Here is a 23,740-nt window from a genome sequence, read left to right on the forward strand (position 1 = left end):
TAGTATACATTAAGCTTCTATATTTAATCAAGACCCGCTTTGCTGACTCAGTCTCAACACGTCAAGTATAAAAATTTTATCTCATTTAGGTTTCTAACGCCTGTGCAATTTTTTTTTGTGCATGTTGTTGGGACTGCAGGCTGTTATGTGTGTATTGCATCTGAACGCACCGAGCTAGCTCAGAGATGCGATATGACTACTTAGTACACTTGAGGTTCTCAAGGTAGACGAACTACAGTAAGTCTACCAAGTGCCAAAGTTACACAAAGAGAAATCTACATTATAGGCTATATACAGGATATGCAGGAAGTGTAAAACTGCCAATGTAAACAATACGCCAGGAGATAGAACACACACAACTGAGTAAAACATAATCGGCAGCGAGCAACGGCTGTGAGCCCTTGGCTTCGCCCGTCCTTGTACTACCTAGGAAGGTTTAAGCCGGGACGTTCAATGCGATACTTGAAACTATCCCCACTCAACAAATTCAGCGTTACCCGACAGCTTTGAATTCTCACCCTCAGTCCGTAGACCAACCTGGCGACGAAGATGGGATACATTCGTACAATGAATTATCATAATCTATATACAAGACGGCTACCAAAATCGACAACCAGCCTAATTCACAGTACCGCAAAAGCCCACTCTCAGGGTGGAATCGCATGTGATCCAGCGAGGCAGAAAAGAAAAATACACTAATGTATTGCTGAACAGCTTACATGAAGTAAGCGATGGCACCAAGGAGAGCAGCAAAAGAGCTAGCACCCATGTGGGCGGCAGTGTTTCCAGTCTGTTGGGGCGTTGGGCTGCCAGATGGGCTGCGAGCTGAGGTGACGGTGGCAGTGCCAGAGACAGCTATAGCAGGGGGAGGAGTAGTGGGCTCCGCGACACCAGCAGGGCAGTGCCAGTGGTCGCCGTGGGGCTCGCAAGTGCTGGCAGTAGCCTTGTGGTCGTGGTCATGGTCGTCATCATCGTGGTCGTGAGCCGAAGGCGAGGGAGTAATGAGAGCCGTTCCGGAAGAAATGACCGTGGCGGTAGTAGCATCCTCGGCGGCTTCCTCAGCAGAGTGGCTGGCGAGCTGCTGGGGAGTAGGGGGGGTGGTGGGTTCAGCGACACCAGGAGCACAGTGCCTTTTCCACTTAGTTTTCTCGTCATAAATTGCGTGCTGGGAATCTGCTTACCAGTGGTCGCCGTGAGGCTCACAGTCGCCACCAGCAGTCACGGAGACAGTGTCTTGGGCCATAACAGCTGCAGCTACAGCAAAGAGAAGGGTTACTGAGACCTTCATGTTGGATAGATGGTAGTGACAGGATGTGTCTTGTCGAGATGAAGTTTCCGCCGGTAACGAACGATTATCTTGAACAACTCAAATAGAATCGTCTTATACAAGGCAGTAAGGAACGAAGAAACAATGCAATTAGTATGGATTGAAAGTTTTATAGCCTCGCCGCCAGGTAGTATACACTTACATGTCTGGGCGCAGAGCCAAGGCGGCGGATTGCCTTGGCGAAGGACATTGCGGTACTCAAGTCCCGGTAAAACTGTAGAAAACTTGCTCCATGGCGCTCGTGACTGGCGGAAGACTACGCTGGATAGGCGGGCTTTGCCCGATTGTGACGTGGGAGCCCCGTGGCAGAGCCGGTTGGGGGCGGCGTCGATGCTTGGCGGGGGGATGTGGTGGAGTAGGTCTGGATGAAAGTGGAAAACGCACCGTATTTTCGAAAGGATCTGGTCGAGTAATGAGGCGGGATTAGCTCACCAAGAACGCTGCTGCGTATTTCGCAGTGCTGATGTTTAAAGGTGTGGCAGGGCGAATGCAGTCAGAGCACATCCGACGTAGATAGATATGGCACTGATAACACCAGTAAGTAGGTAAATGCCGAGTGAAGCGTCAGCGCGGAGGCGCCGAAGATATTTCCAAAACTAACGCAGGTACCACCGATAGACCATCATTGTGCCCGCCTCCTGAGCGAACCAGCAGTCTGCCCTAGTCAATTTTGCATCGACCGTTACCGCAATCAGCAAGTTTTATTTTTTTGTTTGACATCGGCCCTTGAAGTTAGCAAATGATCCAGACGGTGCATTGTGATAGTTGCATACACGCGTAAAAAACGCCCAGCCTTTGCCACCATGCACCAATAGCTCCGGATTGGGACCCCACTCAATTTCCTGGGCATCTTGGACGCTCTGTATATGGTGTAATAGATCGGACTATGTGCTCTTCCAGACTGATTTCCTATTGTGTATTCTGTGTGTGTGTGTCGAGTAGAGTAGAGTGAGATGACTGTTGTAGAGGTCAAATGCTGCTGTAGTAAACTTCAGATTTTACAAGTCAGCGTCAGCGCTTCGCTGTAAGGTGTAACTGAAGCCATGATTTTAAATACCGATATCATAGAGAGGCGGTCAATTGAGTAGAAGTGTTTAGTGGAAATACAAGTTCTGAAAGATGCTTTTCTATTCCTGAAATGGCAGTGGTAGTCTTGTCAAACATGCGTCCGGGCTGGGTGAGTGAGGAATTGACCAATGCTCAATGATTGACACGTGGATGTATAGCGAATGAGAAGTACGCCAAGTTCTACCATGCGACATGCAACTCCCCAAACACTGACAAGGTAAAAGACGCAAGTATGGCGTATAATCTTCATAGCATAGTGGATATCTCCAAATCTACGCTTCATGCAATTACAAAAAAACAGGCACTGGATGCAAAGAACCCACCCCCCCCATCCTTTTGAGAAATTGCCGCTCGAATGTGAAAAAAAATGAATGAGATGAAACAGCTTTTTTGCTCGCAAATGCGAGATCTTGATCAATGCAATCCGCTCTCGCCCGTCTCAGCCATGTGGTTCTGGCAATCAATCATGATCTTGACCATCTGCGAGATCTGCTCCAAGCGGCTAATGACGACCTTGTTGCCCTCGACGAAGCCATAGCAATGATACTTGACACCTGTTTTTGACGAAAACTCGCGAACCAGTTCCTGGCCTCTGCGGAGGTTGTGGCGCGGAACACGGGGGAAAAGGTGGTGCACAGCCTGGAACTGCAGACCGCCGTGGAACCAGTCGAGCCACGGCGGGCAGTCGACGTCCATGGTGGTGCGCATCTGGCGCTGGGGAAACGACTCGGTAGGCCCGAGATCAGACGTCGGCATGCCCCAGTGGGACAGGGTAATTTGCACGTGCAGCACCATGGTGACGAGGTGCGAAATCAGGACAAAGCCAATGCGAATCGGCCAGGTGGGCAGCGTCACCCACACAAGGAGGTAACCGAAGAGATACCAGTAGCAGCACATGAAGACGATCTCGACGGGGCGCGTCCACCAGGCGGCGCCTAGCTGCGCGGCGCGAGGCGAGCACAGGTGCAGCCAGCTCAGGAAGTACAGGTTGAATCTCGCCAGGGCCATGACGGGGTAGTAGAGGTACTTTTGGTAGGGAACGATGACGTCGCACGCGGCATCCCAGACAAACTGGAAGTTGTAAAAGGACGAAAGGATCGACTTCATGTAGGTGGGCGATGTGGAGAACAAGGGAATGTTCTGGATATCTGGGTCGTGCTCGGGCATGTTGGTGATGAGGTGGTGCACGTTGTGGCTGGATTTCCACCAGCCGATGCTGAGGCCGCAGCAAAAGTCTGCGATGAAGGCGCCGATGAGCGTGTCGGTGATGAAATTTCCTGTTATGCCGCGGTGTCCGGCGTCGTGCGCTGTGAACATGATTTGTTGCTGCGGTAGATTAGCGTTTGTACGATGGAATCACTATGAGACATACCCAGAACAAGCCGAGGAAGATGGCTGATGTGAGGTACCACTTGATGTACAGGAGGGTGGCAAAGGCGGCAAAGAGACATGCATATCGTATCGACTCTTTGGCGTATTCGGAGTAGCGACATTGGTAGAGGCCCTCATCCTTGATCTGTTGATGCAGCGCGCGGTAGTCTTGTATTATGGCCTTTTGCGTCTCGACGTCGAGCGAAGGGTTCTCGCGAATGCCCTGCTGTATCTCGTGCGTTTCTTGCTCGATGGCGTATTGCTCGCGGTGTCTCCTCTTCTCCTCTGCCGCAGTGATGGTGAAGGCCTGGGCATCCTCGTCGACGAGCGGGAGCTTCTCCGAATCGATTGCGGGTCTGCTGCTGGATCGGTATACACACGAGTCTGGTTTCCCGATCAACTTTTTGCTGATGATAGCGGCGGCCTTTGTTCCAAGTCAGCCATGCCCGATATGGCAGCATGCAGCCATGCTGGCGGCAACAAGAGGTTGTGTGGGGCAGACGCACAGATCCCAGGTCGACGCTTTTGCCGCGTCGCTGCTTCACGATTTCACTCGCGGCGCCCAATCGCTTCTTCTCGTCGAGGTTCTTGTAGTAGTCGGGCGACCTGATTGGCGGCTCGAGGTTGGCCCATGGTAACTGCACGCGGCCGACGCGGTGCTTTGTCATCATGAGCAGGGCCTTGGTGGAATGGTAACTGGCATAGGGTCAGTCTGGGTTGCTTACACACACACCACCGTTCCGCTGTCTTCCGGTAGCCTGGTACAACCGGATCGCCGGACTTTGCCCTAACCGGCAGAGCCACAAAGGTTATATAGACGTCCCCCGGGCTGCATACATGTTGATTTCGTCGGTCGCGTCTCGGCCCACCATGTGCAGGATGGCGAGACGGCCGCCCGGATGCCTGTCGATCCATTCTGCGAGGTTCAAGGCGTAGCCCTCATGGATGACAATGGGCTCGCCCTGGGCGATCTGGCGCTTGATTTGCGCAGGGTCCATGGTCCTGTGGCGAGACATGTGGTCGATATGGCTGGGTGAGAAGGGTAAGTGGGAGTCGGCGTGTGCTAATTCGCGGGACAGCAGCATATATACCAGGACGGCAACTTATCGTCGACGGGCGTGCCAGGAGAAAGCGAGCAGGTTTAGGGAGCGCTGCCGTCGCCCCCGCCGTGTGCACGGATCGCGGCCCTGCCAGCTTCTGGAGCCTTTCCACCCATAGGGGGCGCAGTCTCGGTACGTCACGCTCGAGGCAGGCATACGTACGCGGGCGCGCGCCATGTGCCGGCTACTGAAACAGCAGCAAAGGAGACGTCCAACGTGCCGCCGTGTGGGCCGGGCCAAGCGTGTCAAGGCGTGTGGGCGACGGGCCCATTGGACTGTGTCGGGGGCCAGTTGGCCGCAATGTTGGCGGCACACGATAGAGAAAGCCACGGCGGGCACGACAAGGCACAGCGTGCATGTGCACACCCTCTTTCCGCGCAACGAACGGGCCTCTTCTAGGCAGGTGCAAGCAACAAGATTGGCTGCCAAGTGCCTGGGCGGCGTGCCGGCGCGCGCCCACCCGGCCTAGGTGAATTCACTGCCAAGCGCGCGCGCGCCGCATCGGGGCTAGCGCCAGCGAGGCTCCACAGCGTGCACCACTGCCAGTGCCTTGGACCCTTTTTTCGCTGGACCCTGAGACGGGACAATCGCGTCACCCCGCAACAAACGACTGTTGTGGTTGGCGTCTCAGGGTCTGGATCGCGCGCGCCGGAGCCGGCGAGGGCAGTCGGCCCTCCTCTCCTCTCCTCTCCACACAGACACGCCCGCATCAGACCCAACACCCGCAGAGCCATCACCACAACGCGACTCAAACCGCCCGCGCCAGAACGCCCGCCACGCTGCCTGCCCAACGCCACCACTAGCGACGCTGCCCACCCCTCGCCACCTCCTGCCATGCGAATGCGACGGAGCCCCATGCCGCTTATCTGTCCTCTCGCCCGCGTATTCGCAAACGAGCTGCACCTAGGTCGTATTGCGTAGCAATCCCCATGCGGCTAATCAACCTCTCCACATGGGTGCGCCACGCGTATTCGCCTCTGGCATTATCTATTATCGGCCTGCACATCAAACAGCTGTCTCGGAATAACCCAAGCTTTCAACGGCGGGTCCGCATGCGCAGATCAAGTGCCCCCCCTTGGAAGACTTCCCGAAGACTTTCCGGCGCAACCCCTAGACCCACCGGCTTTGGTTCTTGCATGGCCATTTTGTTATCGACCAGCAGCCAGGGGGCTGAGTGTAGGCAGTATGTCGGCGCAAAGGTGTTAGTATAAGTACCGATTGCACCGTGACGCCAGCACAGTCGTCATCTTTGGCCGAAACCTACTTGCACAATCACGCGAGCTCGGGGGCTGTGCGACTCGAGCGCACCGCGCATGGGGAGCTTGCGCGTCGAGAAGGGGGCAATGTCTGGAGCAAACGTTTCTGTTGTATAGGCTTTTGGTAAGTAGTACAAGGACCCACAAACAACGAGTGTAGCTCCAGTGTGAAGCCGGCGCTGGACAGGAAGACCAAGGCCGTCCGGCTTATGCCCTACTCGGAAAAGGTCGCACCAATGCGGAAATGCGCATCCAGTCGTCCGTTCCGCAATCAGGGATACCGCCTGTCGGTGGAGGCTGTGACATGGCTAGTCATCTGCCAGAACAGACGCGGGCCGGACCTGGTGTTGCCAAGGATCCCGTACGCCCACAGGGGACGTTTCCAATCAAACCATATTGTTATTCTGGTACCAACGTTCTGGCCTGGCAAGTAGTTTGATCTGACACCAATGCGCCCTTAGAGTGGCCGTCGTGCCGCCAGGCCAACCTTGACGTTGGAGAAGAAGCAGAAGAATGCCCACGTTGCCTGGTTCATGCTGAGCGCGCCGTCATGGACTGACACCGCAGCTGCCGCATATCCAAGTGACGCCATATCCGCACAACCAGATGACCATGGTACAGACAATCTCGGCAAAACCATCATGGGCATGGCCCTCCCTGTGCAGTAAGAATAGCATAGCAGATGGTTGGGAACGGATGCGCTAAATCTGACCATAAGCTTACCCGCTCACCCGCTTGCTCATGCCACATTCGGCACGGCAGCGACTGCAAGGTAAGTGAGTAGACTATGGCTATGCCTAGGTGGGCTAGCTCGGTACCAGTCAGAGCGGCCTCGAAGCGTGCATGACCTGAGTCCGTCTTGATGAATTTACCTAAACACACAGACGCCCATCTCACTCGTTTCGACACCACCTCACAAATCATCACTGCAAGAGACAAAGCTTAAACACATCGCCTTGCATAATCAGACAGTACAACAGTGTATCAGCGCATTCCAGTATTATCCTCAAAATCCTCTCTCCCACGATATCCGACCCCAACTCCCTTTACAGCTCCTCCTTCTCTTCCTCCTCCTCAAGCTCAACGTCCTTGATAGGATCGCGCTCGGCATCGCGAATCGCCTTTTCGAATTCCGCCGCCTCCTTGGGGCTGCTCTCAAACAAGTGCTCGCGGACGAGTCGCTGGGGGGTTTCGCCCAGCCACTGGAACAAGCTAAAGTCCTGGAACTTGTCGGCGCGGAAGATTTCCAGCACCTCGACGTCTTCCTCGTCAGACAGATTCTCAATGAAGTGGCCCATGTTGCGCGGGATGACGCCCACATCGCCAGCCTGGAAGTCAAAGGTACGGGCTGTGCCTTTGGCAGCGAAGATGGTGACACGCGCGCGGCCAGCGATGAAGAAGGACCACTCGTCTGCGTTGGCTGGTACATGAGTTAGTTGGGGTTGCACTATTAGTGAATCTTGTGGAATTGACTTACGATGCCAGTGCATTTCGCGAATCGCACCCGGTTGGATCCTCAGATGGGCTGCAGCCACCGTCTTGGATATGGGAAAGTTGGTCGAGTCTGTGATGCGGACTTGGCCACCGGTTGTGTTGAGAGGCTCCTGCGCAAGCATCTTGTGGGTGAACTGGAGCTTCGACTTCTTGTAGCCCTTGCTGTCGCTCGGCACCTCCTTGTCGATGGACTTTGGCTCGGAGCCCTGGAAAATGTACTTTTCCTTGTCGGGAATCGCCTTGAAGACTTCGGGAGCGACGCGGAAGTTCTCGCCAAGCACCGACTTGGGCGTCAGCCTCATCCAGTCGGTGAGCAGGAAGGTCGAGTCTTCGGAGAAGTTGCCGTCGTCAAAGACAAGCAGAAACTCGGTGCCGTTTGGACTTAGGCCCTGCAGCGAGTGGGGGTGGCCCGAGGGGAAGTACCATAGATCGCCCTTTTCGAGGTCGTCGACAAAGCTGCCGCCCTCGGTGTCGAGCGCGGTGATGCGGACTTTGCCTTCGAGCACATAGGCCCACTCGGCTTCCTTGTGCCAGTGGAGTTCGCGGATGACGCCCTCTTCGAGGCGCATGTTGACGCCGGCTAGCTCCTTGCTGGTGCCCAGCTCGCGGACAGTCGTCTCACGTGTCCAGCCGCCCTCCTCGATGCGCATGTGCGAGTCGGCAAAGGACCAGCGCATGTTGGGGATGGCGCCATGGTCGGTGCTAGGCGGGCGCACGAGATCTGGGTTCTGGCGTTCGCGGGCGCGATTGCGAGGACCCAGGACGCTGGCGCCGTCGCCGTTTCGCTGCACAGGTTGTCAGTGTTGCTTGATGCCATGGGCAGAACAGGAACACGCACGTAGGGCAATGGCTGCAGCTTGTCGCCCTGAGAGTCAACCTTCCTGTCGTAGGGGTCGTCTGCACCGGGCCTGTACGGGTTGGCGACCTTGTGCGGCCCAGCGTGGTGCTGTGCACTGGCGACGAGTGGTGCTTGTTGTTCCAGTGGCGCGGCAACAGCACCGCCACAGACGCTAAGCGCAACTAGCAATGATGAAAGATGCATCATGTACAATGCCTCTCGCGTAACGGTTCCCAGTCGCCCAGGCTGGAGAAAGGATGGCCGAGTCGCCAGCTTTTGCAGGCGGGCAAGGCCGTCCTTTTCATACTGGCGGCCGGCTTGCGCGTCGCCCAATGCCGATTTCCGATGACGGCATGCACAGCTCACCACGGTTGAGGCTTGCTCTGCGACTAACCATCACTCATCACCATGCCGCAGCCTTGGCGCCCCAGTCTCGTCGTTTTTCCACGTCTCCAAGCCCGCCCACCACGCATCCCCCGCACCCAGCATCCTGTACCTGCACCGCTCCGCCATGGCCAGAACCATCCGCGCCTCGCAACAGGAAGGTCGCTACCCTCAGCCACAGCCCACCGCCTAGGCTATCCTGCAATTGCCGGCCTCTGCGCCTGAAGCTTGACCGAAGCTTGAGTCGTGGGGATCTGCATCGCTGCAACCCGCCGCATCATCCGGCTTGACGCTGCCGCCAGCAAGGCCTGCAACCTGCAAAACCTGTTGAGCCCGCGTCACTCGAAACACAATAACTACCAGCCCCCCCCCGAAGGCAACCTGTCAAGGGGGTGCATCGATCCACTTCCCCCTCTCCTGTCCCCCTCGCCCGCGCCCCGTTGACCATGAGTGCAGACGCCACACGCAGCGCCCCAGACGAGGAAACGCCTCTTCTCGGCCGAGATGGGCCCGCCGGCGGAAAGTCGGCCGTGGGCTCTGTGCATCGAGCAAGGCGCTACCTGCAGAGCAATGTCAACAGGAACTGGGCCGACGTCGTCTTGATCCTGTGTTATGCCATTACAGGCCTGCTCGACAGCTCTGCTGTCTTCATCTGGGGCTCCTTTGTGAGCATGCAGACGGGTGAGTAATTGTCGTCGTCGCCCATTCCTCACCTCGTTCGACCCGGAAAAGCTCATCCAGAACGACAGGCAACACCGTCTATCTCGGCCTGGGCCTCGTCGCGCCGTCAGAGGGCGTCCGCTGGATCAAAGCAGGCACCTCAATTGCTGCTTTTTGTCTGGGCTCCTTCTGCTTCGCACGCTTCCATCGCTACTTTTCGCCGGCCAAGCGATGGGTCCTGATTGCGTCATATACGTTCCAAATGATGCTCATTGTTGTCGCAGCAACCATTGCAACCTTTGGCGAGAATGCAAACGACGGCCTGCACTGGCAGGTTCTTGTGCCTCTTGCCTCGGTCGCCTTCCAGTCCAGCGGCCAGGCCGTCACGTCGCGCGCCTTGAAGTACAATGGCCTAACTAGCGTCGTCCTGACCAGCAATTACTGCGACTTGTTTTCCGACCCGGACCTCTTCAACATGTCCAACGTCGAGCGCAATCGCAGACTGGGTGCGCCGCTCGCCCTGCTCATCGGCGCATGTGCCGGCGGATTGTTTGCGCATAGCAGCGTAGGCCTCGCTGGCTCTCTGTGGACTGCAGCTGCACTCAAGCTCATGGCTGTTTTTGCATGGATGCTGTGGAAATCGGAGAAGGTTCAAGAGTAGGATGGGCAGGGAAACTGGGACGTGTCGGAGTATTGAACATGTTGGCCTGTCCATTTCCTCGATAGCCACTACTGTATTTGGGCGAGTCCTTTTGACTACATCTACAAGGCTACAATATTTGCATAGAGCGGACCGTTATACTTAGACGTACGCTAGTTGGTTAGACTTGTGTCTAGAAGAAGAAGAAGAAGAAGAAGAAGAAGTTAGATAGCAATTCCACCAAGCAGTTGTTAGAACCCTCACAAACATGATTAAATTTACACATGATTCAAGCACAAAGTAAAATCTCACATACAGCCTCCAAACCCAAATTTACATGTGAATCATTCTCCTACCTCTTCAAGCTACCTACATATCTTGCCAACATGCTCAATATATATATCCAATCTATCGCTCCATCTTGCATCACGCCAGTCACCCCCCCCCCTGTTTTTTTCTTCTTACCTTTCTAGAACACTAGAATACTCTGGTAAATTATGTAATTTGAAACGTTTACACATGGTTGAATACGAAGAAAGCATTTACACTTTATTTCGCTTCACGCATACCAGATATGACGACGTACTAAAAAAAGACGCATGAAAACTACCTCGTTGGTTCTCGACATGACGTCCAACCTCCAAACCCCAAACTCCAAGCGAAAAAAAAGAGAGAGGGGGAGAAAGAGAGAAAGAGGGAGAAAGAGAGAAAGAGAGAGAAAAAAGGGCAAAGATCTACACTACCAAATCCCCCAAACCAGGTGCTTCGCTTCCCCTCGTTGGTTTCGACAACTCAAAGCTCAGCACGCTATGGTCCATGTAGTACATGAGTAGGCGCCATCGTCGAGGCTGCCGGATACCATTGTGTTCGGGGTCTGGGCCTTGGATATCACTCCATGTATCGAGCATGCCTATTTCCACAGGCCGTTAGCGCAAACATATCCAAGCGCAATGAGTAAGTATCGCGAGACGGTGAAAAGGCATGTCAAAGAAACTGACAACAACAGCAACAACAACAACAACAACAACGTACCCTGGACCGGTGAAACAGCCACACCAAGCATGCGGCCAAACGGCACGCCCGCAATCTGATTTTCGTTGTCGGGGCAAAACGGCAACAGGTACTCGAGCTTGACGCCGTATCGTCTGCGCGGACTACCACGGTCCTGCGTCCAGTACAGCGAAAAGACGGCTGCACGGCCAATAGGCGAGGCGACGATGAAGACGCCCAGCTCGGGGATCTGCGCGTAGAAGCAATGCCGGTTTTGTGAGGGGAGCGAGGGAACCCACGTGCCGGGGTGCAGGGGTCGCTGCATCGATACAATGCGGTTGCTGGGGTTTTGCATGTTTGTGGCGAGGGGCCGCTGGACGAGGAATATGTCTTCTTTTGTCATGATGACAAAGGGCGAGTCGAGGTCTTCTTCTGTCTGTGGCGTTGCGAATTAGCGGGAGTGTGGTTGAGGGATGGTAAGTAAGTGGGAAGACTGGTCCTCTTACAAGTTTGTCATTCATAGACTGTCGGTCTTTGATGATTGCGCAATACGGTTTCAGTGCCAAGCTGGGTTCAAGCCTTGGCCTCGAGGGAGGCATCATATTGCTCATAAAGTCTGGTAGGCCTGGGATGTTTTGGTGGCCCTGGAGCATGTTCTGGATGATTTGTTGCGAAAACTCGTCTGCGTCAGTATCCATCATATCACTCAACAGAACTCGGTCATTCGCGCTGATGGTATTTCTCACGAAACCAAAGCATTCCCGAAATATATCACTGCGGGTGGAATGTTGCAGGAGCTGCACTTACCACCTGAGAGAACCCATCGTCTCCCTGTGTGGAATCAGATGGCTGTGCCTCTTGCATCTGCCCATCTACAGAATCTTCCTCGTCTTCAAAATCACTCAGCTCATCCTCGCTTTCACTAAGCTCCATGTATGGAATACGGGTACTGCGGTTCTCCACCGTGAAGCGCTTCTTTTGAGCACTAACATCTCGAAAGACATCTGACACGTCTCTGGAGCCCAGGCTTTGTTCTGCTTCGGGCGGTAGGTAATAGGCAGATCGTGTATCCAGTACCATTGTACCCCAGGCTCCGTGGAGCACGTTGGAAGCAGCCGGACAAGCGCATGTGAAACCTCGTGATCCATAACTGGGCGGACTCGAAAGGTCTTTTGCACTGATACACCATCCCAGTTGGCAGGTGACTGCGGCTCGTCTCGTATGAAGATCCCAGAGTGTAGTCTTGCCATCGATGCAGCTGCTCAGGAGCCAGCGTCCTGAGTTGTGATAGAAAGACAATGCTGGTAGATTGTTTGTCGCCGAGAGGGTAAAAACGGTCTCAGTCTGTCTCCAGAAAGGAAATTGTGGAATGCATCTCGACGACTCGCAGTTGTCTTTTAAGGTGTCCAATTCATCGGTGTCCTGTGCAAGCGCATATGCGATGACGGTAATCCGATATGTGTTCGCGCTGATGGCAATAATGCGAGCCTCTCGGTGTACAGCCAAGCCCCATGCACTTGCGCCGACGTTCCGATGGAGGAAGACATGAACGTCATCTTCACTAGCGGCTCCGTCTTGGCTGGCGCGTTCTATAGCTCGATGAATAACTTCGGTGCGATATCCGATTACATCGCCATCGTCGCAAGCGACAAGAAGTATCTCCTCGTTGCCCAGATATTCGACCAGAATGCGATTGATCGAGTGGGACTCCCAAGGGGCGATGCCCAAGCCGCGATGGCCAGTTTCAGGCGGATGAAGGATAAGATCAGGGTCGGTACCCAAATTCTGGTCAGGAAATCCCGGCCTGTATATGTGTATATTCCTAGTTGAAGCAAGAAAATAAAGATTGTGCCGCTGCGAGAACGCGGTCAGGTCGCAACGCCATGTACACAAGCTTGGAGACAAGTCGTGCGCGGGGAACTAGTCAAAGTTAGCACGACATTGGTTCTCCTCGCTTGAGCACGCTTCATGTAGCCATGAGCTCTGCGAATTTTATGAGAAGAGGTGATTTCTTGTCAGTCGCCTTATTCGTTCCATAAACACCCGTTCGTTGTACTCCGCAACGGAAACAGGTGCAGAATAACCGGACTCACCCGGTTCTTTCCTTTTTGCTCGCCTGTTGGGATACAAACGACGTGCTTCTCCATGGTACATGCAGCATACTTGAATTCGATGTTCCAGCGTAAAGTGTGTAGTTGGAGTCAAGTTGGAGAGTTTGGTTTGGTCGTCTGCTGTGTGACGTGAGCTAGCGCTGAGGGCTACTTTCTGATTGGTCACTGCACATCAATCCGGTCGACCCTCCAAGCGTAATGCAGGGCGTAATAGTATGACAGTCAAGAGAGGCAATCCACAGGCTTTCCGGAGCACAGTTTTGGCCACAAACGGCATTAAAATTTTATCATGCTAATGACTTCATAACCGTATAAAGCCAGAACAATACTCTATCATCTGATTTCGAAAGCTCAAGTGCCCAGCGGTATCATCGAAACATCTCTCGCATCGTAGATTGAACATGCCGCCCTCTAGATCAAGTGCCCGAACGCCGTCTAGTGCTTTGCAGTAACCTTGTCGCCCGTGAGCTTCTCGACAGCCTCCTTGGCACTATGCAATGGTTAGTAAATACGCGCAAGGCGGACGAGGGAATGACACATACACGTCACCCAGAGCTACCATGCAAACCGTCTGCCAAACGCCAAGTCCAATTCTAGGAGTAACGCCACGGTAAAGACCCTTGATACCATTGTTTGAGTAGATGTACTTGAACGCCGAGGCGACGTTCAGGTTCTTGGGACGGTTGGGGTCGACCGTCTTGGACTGGAGCTCCACGCGGATAACCTCAATGGGCTGGTTCCACGCACTCAAACCACCACCGAGAGCTGAAGCCGTGATCTTCTCAACCACACTCAGCTTCTCGCCGTGCTCCTTGTTGGTCACCTTTCGGATACCAGTCTCGGCGACACGGGAAAGACCAAAGCGGGAACCCCAGTTGGTCACCTGGCGCACCGCGACGGCGTTGACACCACGGTTGATACCGCGGAGACCCTCGGTGCGCCAGATCTGCATGAAGGTCTCGAGAGTGCCTGGGGGCTTGGCACCAGTGGCCGCGACCTTGTGCTTGGTAATCTCAACCGTCTTCATGCACGTGCAGAAGCCCATGGTGGCATAGGCCTGGGCAAGACCACCCGTCATTCCACCAGATATACCGGCGACGAAGTCTGGGGCGCCGAACGACTTGGCGTAGTATTCGGCCTCGGAGGCGACGAAGAGAAGGACGGCTCCTTTGGTGGAGGCTTCGATCCAGGCCCAGGGAATGAGGCCCTGGTAGACTGCAAATGTTGGTGGTTAGACAGCGGGCTGAAAAGCAGATTTGTGCATACTGACAGCCCAGAACACCTCCACGGGCCCAGATGCGGCCAATGGCTCCCGCGAAGCCTTCAGACCTGTTGGCAGCCATGGTGGTCTTGACGACCTCCAGCGGCTAAGCGCAATGGTTAGTCTGTCTTGGGTAGAAGCGTGTCGGCGGGGCTGCATACCTGTCCCAGAGATGTTACTCTGTGCTTGGGTCAGCCGTGATTCTGCCATGGCGGGCTGTCTACTTACTCGAACAGGTTGAGACCAGCACCGACTGCGCGCTACCGTCAGCATCCCATTGCAGACACGGCGGTGTTTGTCAATGACCTACGCAACAAATTGCTGAATTTGACCGGCTTCTTCTCCAGCTTGGGCACGGCCGTGGCCACGCCGGGCACGCCGGTGACGGGTGTGGAAGTCATTCTCTGGGGATTTCTTGTCGAAGATTCGGGGCCTGACCAAGGCAAAAGGGTGCTCCGTCGCAAGTGTGAAGGAAGTCAAGTATGCAGGACGGGCGAGGGAACGAGGGCATGAAAAGACGGCCGCAGTAGGAACTTGCAAGGTGGTCTGTGTTGCTGATAGAACGCCGACGCCGGCGCTATAACGGGCGTCGTTCCTGAAGCTATTATCGGGCAACCCTTCAGCTTGGCGCACCATGTTCCCGTCCGCATCTGGCGCTCCGTCTCCGCTGCCGCGCCCGGAAGACAGCAATGTCCCGCGGTGCCCGTCTTGCGCCATTACGGGCCCCTGCCAGAGGCACCAGTGCCAGTGCCAGTGCCAGTGCCAGCAGCCTTTCCAGGTGGAGTCGGGGTAATACATATTACATGTATCGGGCTTCGGGACTCGGTTGGCGCAGCGCGAGCCTGAGCCCAATACTCCGAGTCGGTTCCCCAATCGCTCGACGGCCCCTAACAGCCGCGGGCGTGCCCCCCCTTGTTCCGGTTCGTTTTCTTCTTGGGTAGCCTGTGGCCATGCCCCTATTGGCCACTTCCGCTGCCTGCACCGTTTCCTCCGCGGCCTGCGCACCATACCACCGCATACCAAGACGATGCTCGTAGTAAGTAGGAAGCACTCGAGCCTAGCCGTGGCTGGGCCAGCTCGTCGCCTCTGCATACATCACTCACGCAGCAGACACGCCAGTGCCACAAGAGCGGGGACGCTCCTTTTCCCTATTTTACATTTCATAATCTACAGGGGACTAGGTATCGTTGAATCTCAAGTAAACTCCACCACATTCTCCAGATCGTCAGACACGTAGCAATTACCCATTTTACAACTTGGCGCCGACAAGCTTGGCATAAGCCTCGGTGCTGAACGACTTGGGCCTCTCAATGGGCGCGCCCACGGCACGGTCGATGATGAGCTGAGGAAGCACGCCGAGCGCGCGCGACACGCCGAAGAGGACCGTGTAGTAGTTCTGCTCCGTGAGGCCGTAGTACTGGAGGAGCACACCCGAGTGCGCGTCGACGTTGGGGTACGGGTTCTTGGTCTTGCCGTGCTCCGTGAGCACACCAGGAGCAATCTTGTACACCTGGCTGACCAGCTTGAACATGGGGTCGTCGGGCAGGTGCTTCTGGGCGAACTCGCGCTGCGACACGTAGCGGGGGTCCGTCTTGCGGAGGACGGCGTGGCCGTATCCGGGAACCACCTGGCCGGCCTTGAGCGTAGACCAGAGGTAGTCCTTGATGGCCTCGTCGCTCAGGTCGTTGCCAATGGCCTTCTTCATCTTCTGGAGCCAGACAAGCACCTCCTGGTTGGCCAGTCCGTGGAGGGGACCGGCGAGACCGTTCAGGCCGGCAGCCAGGGACAGGTAGGGCGAGCTGAGGGCGGATCCAACCAAATGCGTCGTGTGGGCGCTGACGTTGCCACCCTCGTGGTCCGTGTGGATGGTGAGGTACAGGCGCATCAGCTCAACAAAGTCCTTGTTCTCGGAGAAGCCGAGCTGGTGGGCCAGGTTGAACGAGTAGTCCTTGTCCTTTTGGATGGCGGCGACCTTGCCGTCCTTGTAGATGTTGCGGTAGATCTTTGCGGCGATTGTGGGCAGCTTGGCAATGAGGTCCATGGCGTCCTCGAATGTGTGCTCCCAGTATTGCGACTTGTGCATGCCCTTGGCGTACGCCTTGGCGAAGTTGGACTCGTGCTCGAGAGCAGTGACGGCGAGGGAGAACTGGGCCATGGGGTGGAGGTCGCTGGGGCAGCGGTCGATGAGCTCCTCGACGAACTTGGGCACGTCGGAGCGGGCAGCCCACTCGGCAGAGAGGTCGCGGACCTGCTGCTCAGAGGGCACCTCGCCCGTCAGCAGCAGCCAGAAGAGACCCTCGGGGAGCGGCTCCTGGCCGCCGGGGGCCTTGGGAAGGAGTTCCTGGCATTCGGGGATCTGTCGTGCGTTAGCGCCGTGTGTGCGGGCACCATGGTGAAAATGCCACTACGTACAGTCTTGCCACGGAAACGGATGCCCTCCTCCGAGTCGAGGACGGAGCCCTCCCAGACGAGCGACTTGATGCCACGGGCGCCGCCGTAGACTTGGTCGAGCGTGACCTCGCCAATGACCGTGTTACCGTGCTCCCTGGGTTGTGATGTCAGCCTTGCACGGCAGCGTGGGCGCTGCAGTGGCACCACCTACTTGCGGAGCTTCTTGATCTTCTCGATCTCGCCGGGCAGCTTGTTGGCAAACGTCTCCTTCAGCGACTGCAATTGGCGTGGTTAGCGGGTGCAATGGCACAGGCAGGGCGGGCGAGTGGGCGCACAGTGGTCTTGCTGGAGTAGCAGCGGAGGCCATTGAAGGCCGTGGTGCGCAGGGGGGCGGCAGCGCGGAAGGCGCTGGTCAGTCGTAGAGCAGAAGCCATTGTGATGGAGGGTGAAGGAGGACAGAGAGGCGAGTGGGTGGGAGCGAGTTAAAAAGGATGGGTCGGGATGCTGGGAGAAAATATTGGTGGAGCTCAGCACGGATGTCATCATGGGCGCAAATCCATGCAGCCACCACAATACTACCCGCGCGGGCAGCGTTCGGAGGCCCCTCTTTTCCCGTGTTCAGCAATGTGCCATGACGGTACACAGTCGAGTCGCTCTGCAAGGCACGGCTGCGGGACACCTTGTACAAAGTCTGACAGGTCATGCACATGATGCAGGGCGCTCGAATGTGCGTGGGTGCGTGGGTGCGTGGGCGGGTGCAGGCACATGAGAGGGATTTGGCCCGAGGTTCGTGTGCGGCATTACCGTGTACATAATATATATAGATGGATGGACTGAGGCAGGCCGTCGGTCCGTCAGTCAGCGGCATCGAAGCCGTCGCTCTCGACGGACGGCGTCACGTGCCCTCCCCATTCGCGCTAGCGCCGAGAGCAGCAGCAGGCCCGCCAGTCCAGCCAGCCCAGCCAGCCATTCCTCTCGCATCGTCGTCACCGGTGCTCTGCTGGTCTGCCCATCCAACCAACTGCACCTGCAACTGCGCCCTGGACGTAGACCGCCTGCCTTCCTTTGACGTTTTTCACGCTTGCTGCCGCCGCTGTTGCGCTTCGTGGTGAAATCGCTTGCTCTTGCGCCGTCGCCTCTCTCGCCACGCGCTCGCATCCCAGCTTGACTTTTCCTAGCACCTCGTTTCCTCTACCTCAGCACACTGCGCAGCGCAACCACCTCCGGCTGAGCACTGCATCTCCCGCTTCCACCGCTCCTCTCTTCCACTACTACAGACACACTCACTCTTTGTACTGCCTAGATCGCCGCCCTGACGCTGCTCGTCTTGCGGGTCCGAGTAAAGCCTGCTGCGTGTTTTGCCATTTCGGTTCTGTCACCGCGCGCTTGACCCCCTATAATAGCCGTCTGCCAACGACTTCCTTTCCCCTAGCATCACTCCTCTGACCCGCCACGTTGAACTGAGCCATGGCTGCCATGGACGAACTAGGCACACAATTGCAGTCGCTGCAGGCGCTCAAGCCCCCAGGAGTCACGCCCACCAAGATCAAGCTCATCACGCAGCTCTGCGTCGACAACATTCAGGTATGCCACTCGCCAGGACCTCCTGCTCTTCCTCCTCCTCCTCCACAGCCTCTGCGCGCTTGGTCATCATGCTAAGGTCTCCAACTCGCTTGTAGTCGCACGCCGTCATCGCCCAGAAGATCGTCCAGCAGCTTCAGAACAGCGCCGCCACACATAAGCTAGGAGTGCTATACGTCGTAGATGCAGTCGCCCGTCAATGGGTCGAAAAGGCTAAGCAAGCGGGTCAGACCGTGTACAAGAACGCTACACCAGGAACATATGCTTCAGGCGTGCAGATGATGCGAGACGTGCTTCCAGCCATGATGATGAACCTCATCCAGTCTGCGCCAGAGACTCAAAAGGAGAAAATCTCAAAGCTTCTAGACATTTGGGAGCGCGGCCAGACGTTCCCACTTGACATGCTGGCCAGCTTCAAGCAGCAGCTGAATGGCGCTCAGAACAGTAGGTAACGCCTTGCTCCTCGCCTTTCGTCTAGCTAATGCATGCCAAACCCAGATGCCCAAGCACCTGTAGAACCACCAAAGAGCAACAACGGCATAGTCCCACTCTTCAATGGCCACACTACTAACCCACAGCCCCCGGCCCTGACGGCTCACGCACAGCCACCACCACCACCACCACCACCACCACCACAAGACACTAATGCTTTCTTTGCCGCCCTCGCTGGCGTTGCCCAGCAGAATCAGCCCACTAACGCTCCTCCTGCAGCACCTCCCGCATTCCCTTTCCAACAGAATATGGTGCCACCTCCACCTCCAGGTTTTGTGCCTCCTCCGCCGCCTGCTGCCGCAACGCCACAGCCTGGGTTGCCCGCTGGTATGAATGAACTCGCAGGTCAGATTCTGCAGGCTATGAGTGCTGGTTCAATCCAACCCGACCAGGCGATCCAGGTACTAAACGCAATAGCTACAGCTCAGACTGGCGGCATCTCTTTGCTACCTCTGCAACCACCTGTTTCACAGACGCCTCCACAAGTTCACCCAACTGTAATCAATGGTAGCCAAGCAGATCGCTATGAACAGCCCGACAGTAGAATGCGAGACCGCAGCCGATCACCCGACTATCAACGTCGACGATCGCCTGCGCCCAGGTCTCCGCCAAACCCTAATCGTCGGGAGAGCCCCACGTATGGTGTTTACGACCCAAATGCGGGCCCTGAAGGCAATGCACAGCGCGTGAAGCGAGGTGAGCGCGGCCGTGGCCGTAATAAACAAAAAGGAGGCCGTAATGATCGTAATGACTATCGCCAACGCTCGCCACCGCGACGACAGCCAAGTCCTCCCAGGACGGCTTATGGCCAGTCCAAGTATATTGAATGGGATGAAACGCTTCCGCGTGACCATATCAGAGTACTGAGTCGTACACTATTCGTAGGTGGCGCTGGCGGGACAGAAGGTGAGATTCGGAGCATCTTTTCTCGTTTCGGTAGAGTCCAAACGTGCATTGTCAACCAGGATAAGCGACATGCTTTTGTCAAAATGTTGACCCGCCCTGATGCCGTTGCCGCCAAACAGGGCATGGATAACCTCAATGATCCTGCTGCGCAGTCCAAGGCGCGCCAGGTAAGGATGCCGATTCCTCGAGCGGCGTGCCGTACTAACAATCGCAGACAAGATGGGGTGTTGGCTTTGGCCCTCGTGACTGCAGTGACTACCAGACGGGCATCAGCGTAGTTCCCATTTCTCGGCTTACCGAGGCTGATCGTAAATGGGCATTGACTGCTGAATATGGCGGCACTGGTGGTCGTCCTCTAGAGGGGGGTATGGTGATAGAGGAGCCGGATATTGAGATTGGTGCCGGAGTTTCTTCCAAAGGTATGGTGAGAATGTCTTTACTCCAGGCAATACTAACAATGCGTAGCTATTAGTCGACGTGTCCCTACCGACGCCCCTCGCGGCGGACGTGCAGGCCATGGTGGGCGTGGAGATCTCAATGCCCGTGCCGACCATGCCGGACGTGGCAACGCCAACAGCCGTGAAAACTTGAACGAGCGCCCAGAAGTTGCAGCCAACAACTTTAGCGGCGGACGCAGCGCACCCGAAAACGTTGCCCAGCACAAATTTCGCAAGCACGATCACCGTCCCGCCAACGACCCTCGCCATGTCTCTCCTCGACCAGATCAAGGCGTTGCAGTTCCACCAGCCGTGCCGGGATTCGGCTTCCAGCTTCCAGGCTTTTCATGACTTCGGCCTCGATAACCTCTTCTTAGCACAATCACTATACCCCCCCCCCCCAATCCCCCCTCCTTTTTTACCTGGGAGAGCGGCAGAGGCCTAGAAGAATCTCCATGCTCTGCCATGTTCTTTCTTTTATTTATTTTTTCCAACCTGGAGTTTGGTAGGCTTCCTGAAGTGGGTGGATTCCATGTGGCTTGCTTTCTATTCACATATACATATGTTTTCTGCGAATCCTTCCTTTCTTTCTTCCTTCCTTCCCTTCCTACTACTCCTTTCCCAACGGCGGTATCTCATTTTAAGGGGCGCGTATCTCTGATGGGCAAAGGCATTTATTGGTTTGCTCTGGGCATCTGAAACAGCATTGCAAGGCGTTGTGGCAGCGACTGTGGATTTTCTTTTTTTTCTTTTGGGTTTCCCTTCCTCTTCCTCCATCTGAAATTTAGATAGGTAGCATGGCATTGTGCTGGCGAGTCTCTGGATGGCTGTATTCGTGTGTGCGTGGAGGCTTCGATAGCTGTGCATGCATATGCGTCTATTGCTAGTGGGAAAACGCGCGGATGCCCAAATCAAATCATCATCAACTTTGCTGGTCTGTTCTTCTTCTTCTTCTTCTTCTTCTTCTTCTTCTCCCTGACACGCTCATGTCACTTATCATGTATTCATTCACAATTTCATCATGTGCAAGAAACACGGTGGGTACGATTGACTCTATTCATTCGGTCGACGTACTAAGCTACTAGTATCATTACATATCTCCGCTTCCTCACCCTCAAGAGACCAAGCAAGTACCCTACGTACACAAGTTCGGTTTCCCCCATTTCCAAGGCAATTAAAAAAGAGAAGAAAAGAGCTTCCACACAATTCTACTTTCTCTTCGTCGCAGACCCCTTCGTCTGGGCGCCCGTAGCCTGAGCCTCCTCCTTTTCCTGTTGCACCTTTTTCACTTTATCTGCGTCCGGCGCCTTTGCGCTCTTGTTGCCATCAGGATGCGCAGCCAGCGGCTTATTTGCGTCCTTTTCTTCCACCTCCTCGTCGTCGCCGCCCTGGCCAAACTCATTGACACGGTTGTAATCGACCTTGTACTTCCACGTCTGGAAGAGGTAGACGAAGAAGATGACGTCGTCGCGGAGGGTAGCCAGGCGGTGCAGGGTGGGCATTTTGATGGTAAAGGCAAAGAGGTCGTCGATGAAGGTGTTGAGGAACTTGTATGTCATGGCGCGGCCGGGCATGTGGGCCACGGATTGCAGACGGTAGTTGATGTACAGAGCGGGGACCATCATGAGGAAGCCGTATGCGTAGACGGAGCCGACGAGCGTGGTGATGATGAACGAGTACCACGACTTGTGCGTCTCGTACATGAGCGAGTAGATGGCGTAGGCAATGAGCAGTGGGACGGCAACCATGTAGAGGTATTTGAAGGCAATGGCGTCGTACTCTTCGGTCTTCTTCTCCGTTTCAGACAAGACGTGCTTGTCCTCGAAGACAACGGTGTAGGGGATGAGAGAGCCAGGTGCTGTGGGGCGCACGCGAACATTGACCGTCTTGGTAATCTTCCAGGCCTCAATCGCAATGCCCATACCCTGACCGAACAAGATCATGTATGACGTATTCTCGTTGTTGTCGATAAGGTAGAGGAAGATGATACCCTGCATGAAGACATTTGCAAGGATGGTGCGGACCGAGGTACCGACGTTGTCCTTCTTCTTGCGCCAATGCTGCACGTCGTTCTTGAAGGCAAGCATCTCGAAAATCATGTGGAGGACAGACACGACAGCCGTCACAGCCAACAGGTATGAGTTGCTGTCAATGATGATTTCCTTGAACATTTCCATTTCCGAGCCGTCGCCACCTCCAGGTGTAGATTGGCCTGCAGCTGCAGCCCGGGCATTCGCTTGGATGTTTTCGTCCATGGCGGCGAAGACATTATATTTCCAGTGCGCAACGTTGTTGAGCTTGACGTGAAGCGGGAGGGTCGAGACGGTGTCGTTGAGCTCAATCATGTCCTTCTTGAGCTGCCAAAAGGTGTTGGTGAAGACGATGGGGTAGTACCAACCATACTGGCCAGTCGCGTCGCGTGCACCAGTGGCCTCAAGAGTAATGTACTTTCGAGGGCCGGGATGCATGGTGGCGTACGGTACGGTGCCCGCGTCTGGGATTAGGGAGACGGTAAAGTTAGGGTGGTAGTAGTTGGCGACAATCTTGGGCGCCTTCTTCTCCTCTTCGGTTTCCACGGCGTCTTTCTCGGGCATGTCGCTCAGCAAGTTCCTTGTCTTGGCAATCTTCTTCTTGGGCTGGTATTGCGACAATGGGCGAATGAAGTGATAGGCCTTGGCGGTGTCATAGCCTGGTTGCGTAGGGTCGAGCACGCTGCCGCTCTGCGCCACGTAGAAGTGAGCGAGTAGCGTTGCATTTTGCTGCACCTCCTTGGGCACCTTGAACTCGGTATGAACCTCCCTGTTCTCGCTAAAGTCACCAAACTTGAAGTTCTTCTCTTCGATCAACAACGACTCTTTCGGCATAGACGTGAGCGGCGGCATAGCGACCGACGCCGAGATGTACATGGAAATATCCATCTCTGTACCAGTAGGCCACATGGGTGCAGCAGCCTGGGGGACATAGCTCCACTGGGCACCCGGTTCAAGGGCCTGGGGACGCTGCTCCCAGGCAGGCATAACGACATTACCGGATGGTTTTGCGACAGTTCCGGGCTGCGCGGGGTCGGTGGAAGGCGCCGTCTTGGGTGCCTGTGGCATAAAATACTTCATGCCACCCTGGATGAGCAGGAAAAGGCCCACACTCTGGATAATGGAGGTGACGGCCTACGGGCTATGTTAGCATGTGGTGGCGCAGAGGGGCGTTGGTGCAACGTACACTCTTGCCCTGCTCCGGCGGCGCGGCAGCAGCTGCCTGTGGCTCTGACATGGTGGAAACTTGCGAAATGCGAGCTCCGTGCTGAGCAGCTTGCTAGAACGAGGCCAAGGGTGAAATGGCAAATGTTGTCTGAACAGATGGCCTGGCACGGCTTGTGGAGGAATTGGGGTTCGCCAAGGCCCACTTGCCGCTAGCGTCAGGGTCTAGCTACATGGGC

At 55.6% G+C, this 23,740-nt stretch overlaps 9 protein-coding genes across 9 annotated transcripts; 3 read left to right on the forward strand and 6 right to left on the reverse strand.

Moving 5' to 3' along the window:
* Positions 1 to 715: 715 nt before the first annotated feature.
* On the reverse strand, positions 716 to 1,288 carry SETTUDRAFT_110679 (uncharacterized protein; the record flags this gene model as incomplete). Its single annotated transcript, XM_008028129.1, has 2 exons — positions 716 to 1,130; positions 1,182 to 1,288. The coding sequence occupies 2 exons, from the start codon at positions 1,286 to 1,288 to the stop codon at positions 716 to 718; spliced, it is 522 nt and encodes a 173-aa protein (XP_008026320.1).
* A 1,521-nt stretch (positions 1,289 to 2,809) lies between these two features.
* Positions 2,810 to 4,782, reverse strand: SETTUDRAFT_161533 (uncharacterized protein; the record flags this gene model as incomplete). The annotated part of the gene is made up of 4 exons (XM_008028130.1): positions 2,810 to 3,721; positions 3,768 to 4,190; positions 4,273 to 4,462; positions 4,604 to 4,782. 4 exons carry the CDS (start codon positions 4,780 to 4,782, stop codon positions 2,810 to 2,812), a joined length of 1,704 nt encoding a protein of 567 aa, XP_008026321.1.
* Positions 4,783 to 6,209: 1,427 nt separating this feature from the next.
* Positions 6,210 to 6,790, forward strand: SETTUDRAFT_28732 (uncharacterized protein; the record flags this gene model as incomplete). The annotated part of the gene is made up of 3 exons (XM_008028070.1): positions 6,210 to 6,233; positions 6,283 to 6,483; positions 6,584 to 6,790. 3 exons carry the CDS (start codon positions 6,210 to 6,212, stop codon positions 6,788 to 6,790), a joined length of 432 nt encoding a protein of 143 aa, XP_008026261.1.
* Positions 6,790 to 8,717, reverse strand: SETTUDRAFT_169414 (uncharacterized protein). Its single transcript, XM_008028131.1, has 3 exons — positions 8,455 to 8,717; positions 7,600 to 8,401; positions 6,790 to 7,542 (listed from the first exon to the last, which is right to left on the reverse strand). Exons 1-3 carry the CDS (start codon positions 8,659 to 8,661, stop codon positions 7,169 to 7,171), a joined length of 1,383 nt encoding a protein of 460 aa, XP_008026322.1. The 5' UTR covers positions 8,662 to 8,717; the 3' UTR covers positions 6,790 to 7,168.
* Positions 8,718 to 9,259: 542 nt separating this feature from the next.
* SETTUDRAFT_169415 (uncharacterized protein) lies at positions 9,260 to 10,400 on the forward strand. The gene is made up of 2 exons (XM_008028132.1): positions 9,260 to 9,519; positions 9,588 to 10,400. Exons 1-2 carry the CDS (start codon positions 9,285 to 9,287, stop codon positions 10,157 to 10,159), a joined length of 807 nt encoding a protein of 268 aa, XP_008026323.1. The 5' UTR covers positions 9,260 to 9,284; the 3' UTR covers positions 10,160 to 10,400.
* Positions 10,401 to 10,872: 472 nt separating this feature from the next.
* Positions 10,873 to 14,901, reverse strand: SETTUDRAFT_110716 (uncharacterized protein; the record flags this gene model as incomplete). Its single annotated transcript, XM_008028133.1, has 10 exons — positions 10,873 to 11,048; positions 11,171 to 11,564; positions 11,635 to 11,713; positions 11,949 to 13,048; positions 13,693 to 13,729; positions 13,782 to 14,454; positions 14,510 to 14,606; positions 14,662 to 14,680; positions 14,735 to 14,753; positions 14,811 to 14,901. The coding sequence occupies 10 exons, from the start codon at positions 14,899 to 14,901 to the stop codon at positions 10,873 to 10,875; spliced, it is 2,685 nt and encodes an 894-aa protein (XP_008026324.1).
* An 848-nt stretch (positions 14,902 to 15,749) lies between these two features.
* On the reverse strand, positions 15,750 to 17,325 carry SETTUDRAFT_110658 (uncharacterized protein; the record flags this gene model as incomplete). The annotated part of the gene is made up of 4 exons (XM_008028134.1): positions 15,750 to 16,856; positions 16,913 to 17,045; positions 17,103 to 17,167; positions 17,227 to 17,325. The coding sequence occupies 4 exons, from the start codon at positions 17,323 to 17,325 to the stop codon at positions 15,750 to 15,752; spliced, it is 1,404 nt and encodes a 467-aa protein (XP_008026325.1).
* A 1,033-nt stretch (positions 17,326 to 18,358) lies between these two features.
* SETTUDRAFT_131786 (uncharacterized protein) lies at positions 18,359 to 20,695 on the forward strand (the record flags this gene model as incomplete). The annotated part of the gene is made up of 5 exons (XM_008028135.1): positions 18,359 to 18,475; positions 18,571 to 18,916; positions 18,971 to 20,037; positions 20,085 to 20,289; positions 20,336 to 20,695. The coding sequence occupies 5 exons, from the start codon at positions 18,359 to 18,361 to the stop codon at positions 20,656 to 20,658; spliced, it is 2,058 nt and encodes a 685-aa protein (XP_008026326.1). The 3' UTR covers positions 20,659 to 20,695.
* Positions 20,696 to 21,361: 666 nt separating this feature from the next.
* Positions 21,362 to 23,574, reverse strand: SETTUDRAFT_151528 (uncharacterized protein; the record flags this gene model as incomplete). Its single annotated transcript, XM_008028136.1, has 2 exons — positions 21,362 to 23,471; positions 23,524 to 23,574. The coding sequence occupies 2 exons, from the start codon at positions 23,572 to 23,574 to the stop codon at positions 21,516 to 21,518; spliced, it is 2,007 nt and encodes a 668-aa protein (XP_008026327.1). The 3' UTR covers positions 21,362 to 21,515.
* Between the last annotated feature and the right edge of the window lie 166 nt (positions 23,575 to 23,740).

Source organism: Exserohilum turcica, assembly GCF_000359705.1.
Source record: "Exserohilum turcica Et28A unplaced genomic scaffold SETTUscaffold_22, whole genome shotgun sequence".
NCBI lineage: Eukaryota > Fungi > Ascomycota > Dothideomycetes > Pleosporales > Pleosporaceae > Exserohilum > Exserohilum turcicum.

Bases quoted from the DNA above. Each gene is read 5' to 3' on its own strand.
- SETTUDRAFT_169414 (XM_008028131.1), bottom strand. From the start codon at position 8,661: ATGATGCATCTTTCATCATTGCTAGTTGCGCTTAGCGTCTGTGGCGGT. The intron at 8,402-8,454 runs GTGCGTGTTCCT...CAACCTGTGCAG, and splicing joins AGCTGCAGCCATTGCCCTAC to CGAAACGGCGACGGCGCCAG. The intron at 7,543-7,599 runs GTAAGTCAATTC...CTCATGTACCAG, and splicing joins TCGCGAAATGCACTGGCATC to CCAACGCAGACGAGTGGTCC.
- SETTUDRAFT_169415 (XM_008028132.1), top strand. From the start codon at position 9,285: ATGAGTGCAGACGCCACACGCAGCGCCCCAGACGAGGAAACGCCTCTT. The intron at 9,520-9,587 runs GTGAGTAATTGT...CCAGAACGACAG, and splicing joins CTTTGTGAGCATGCAGACGG to GCAACACCGTCTATCTCGGC.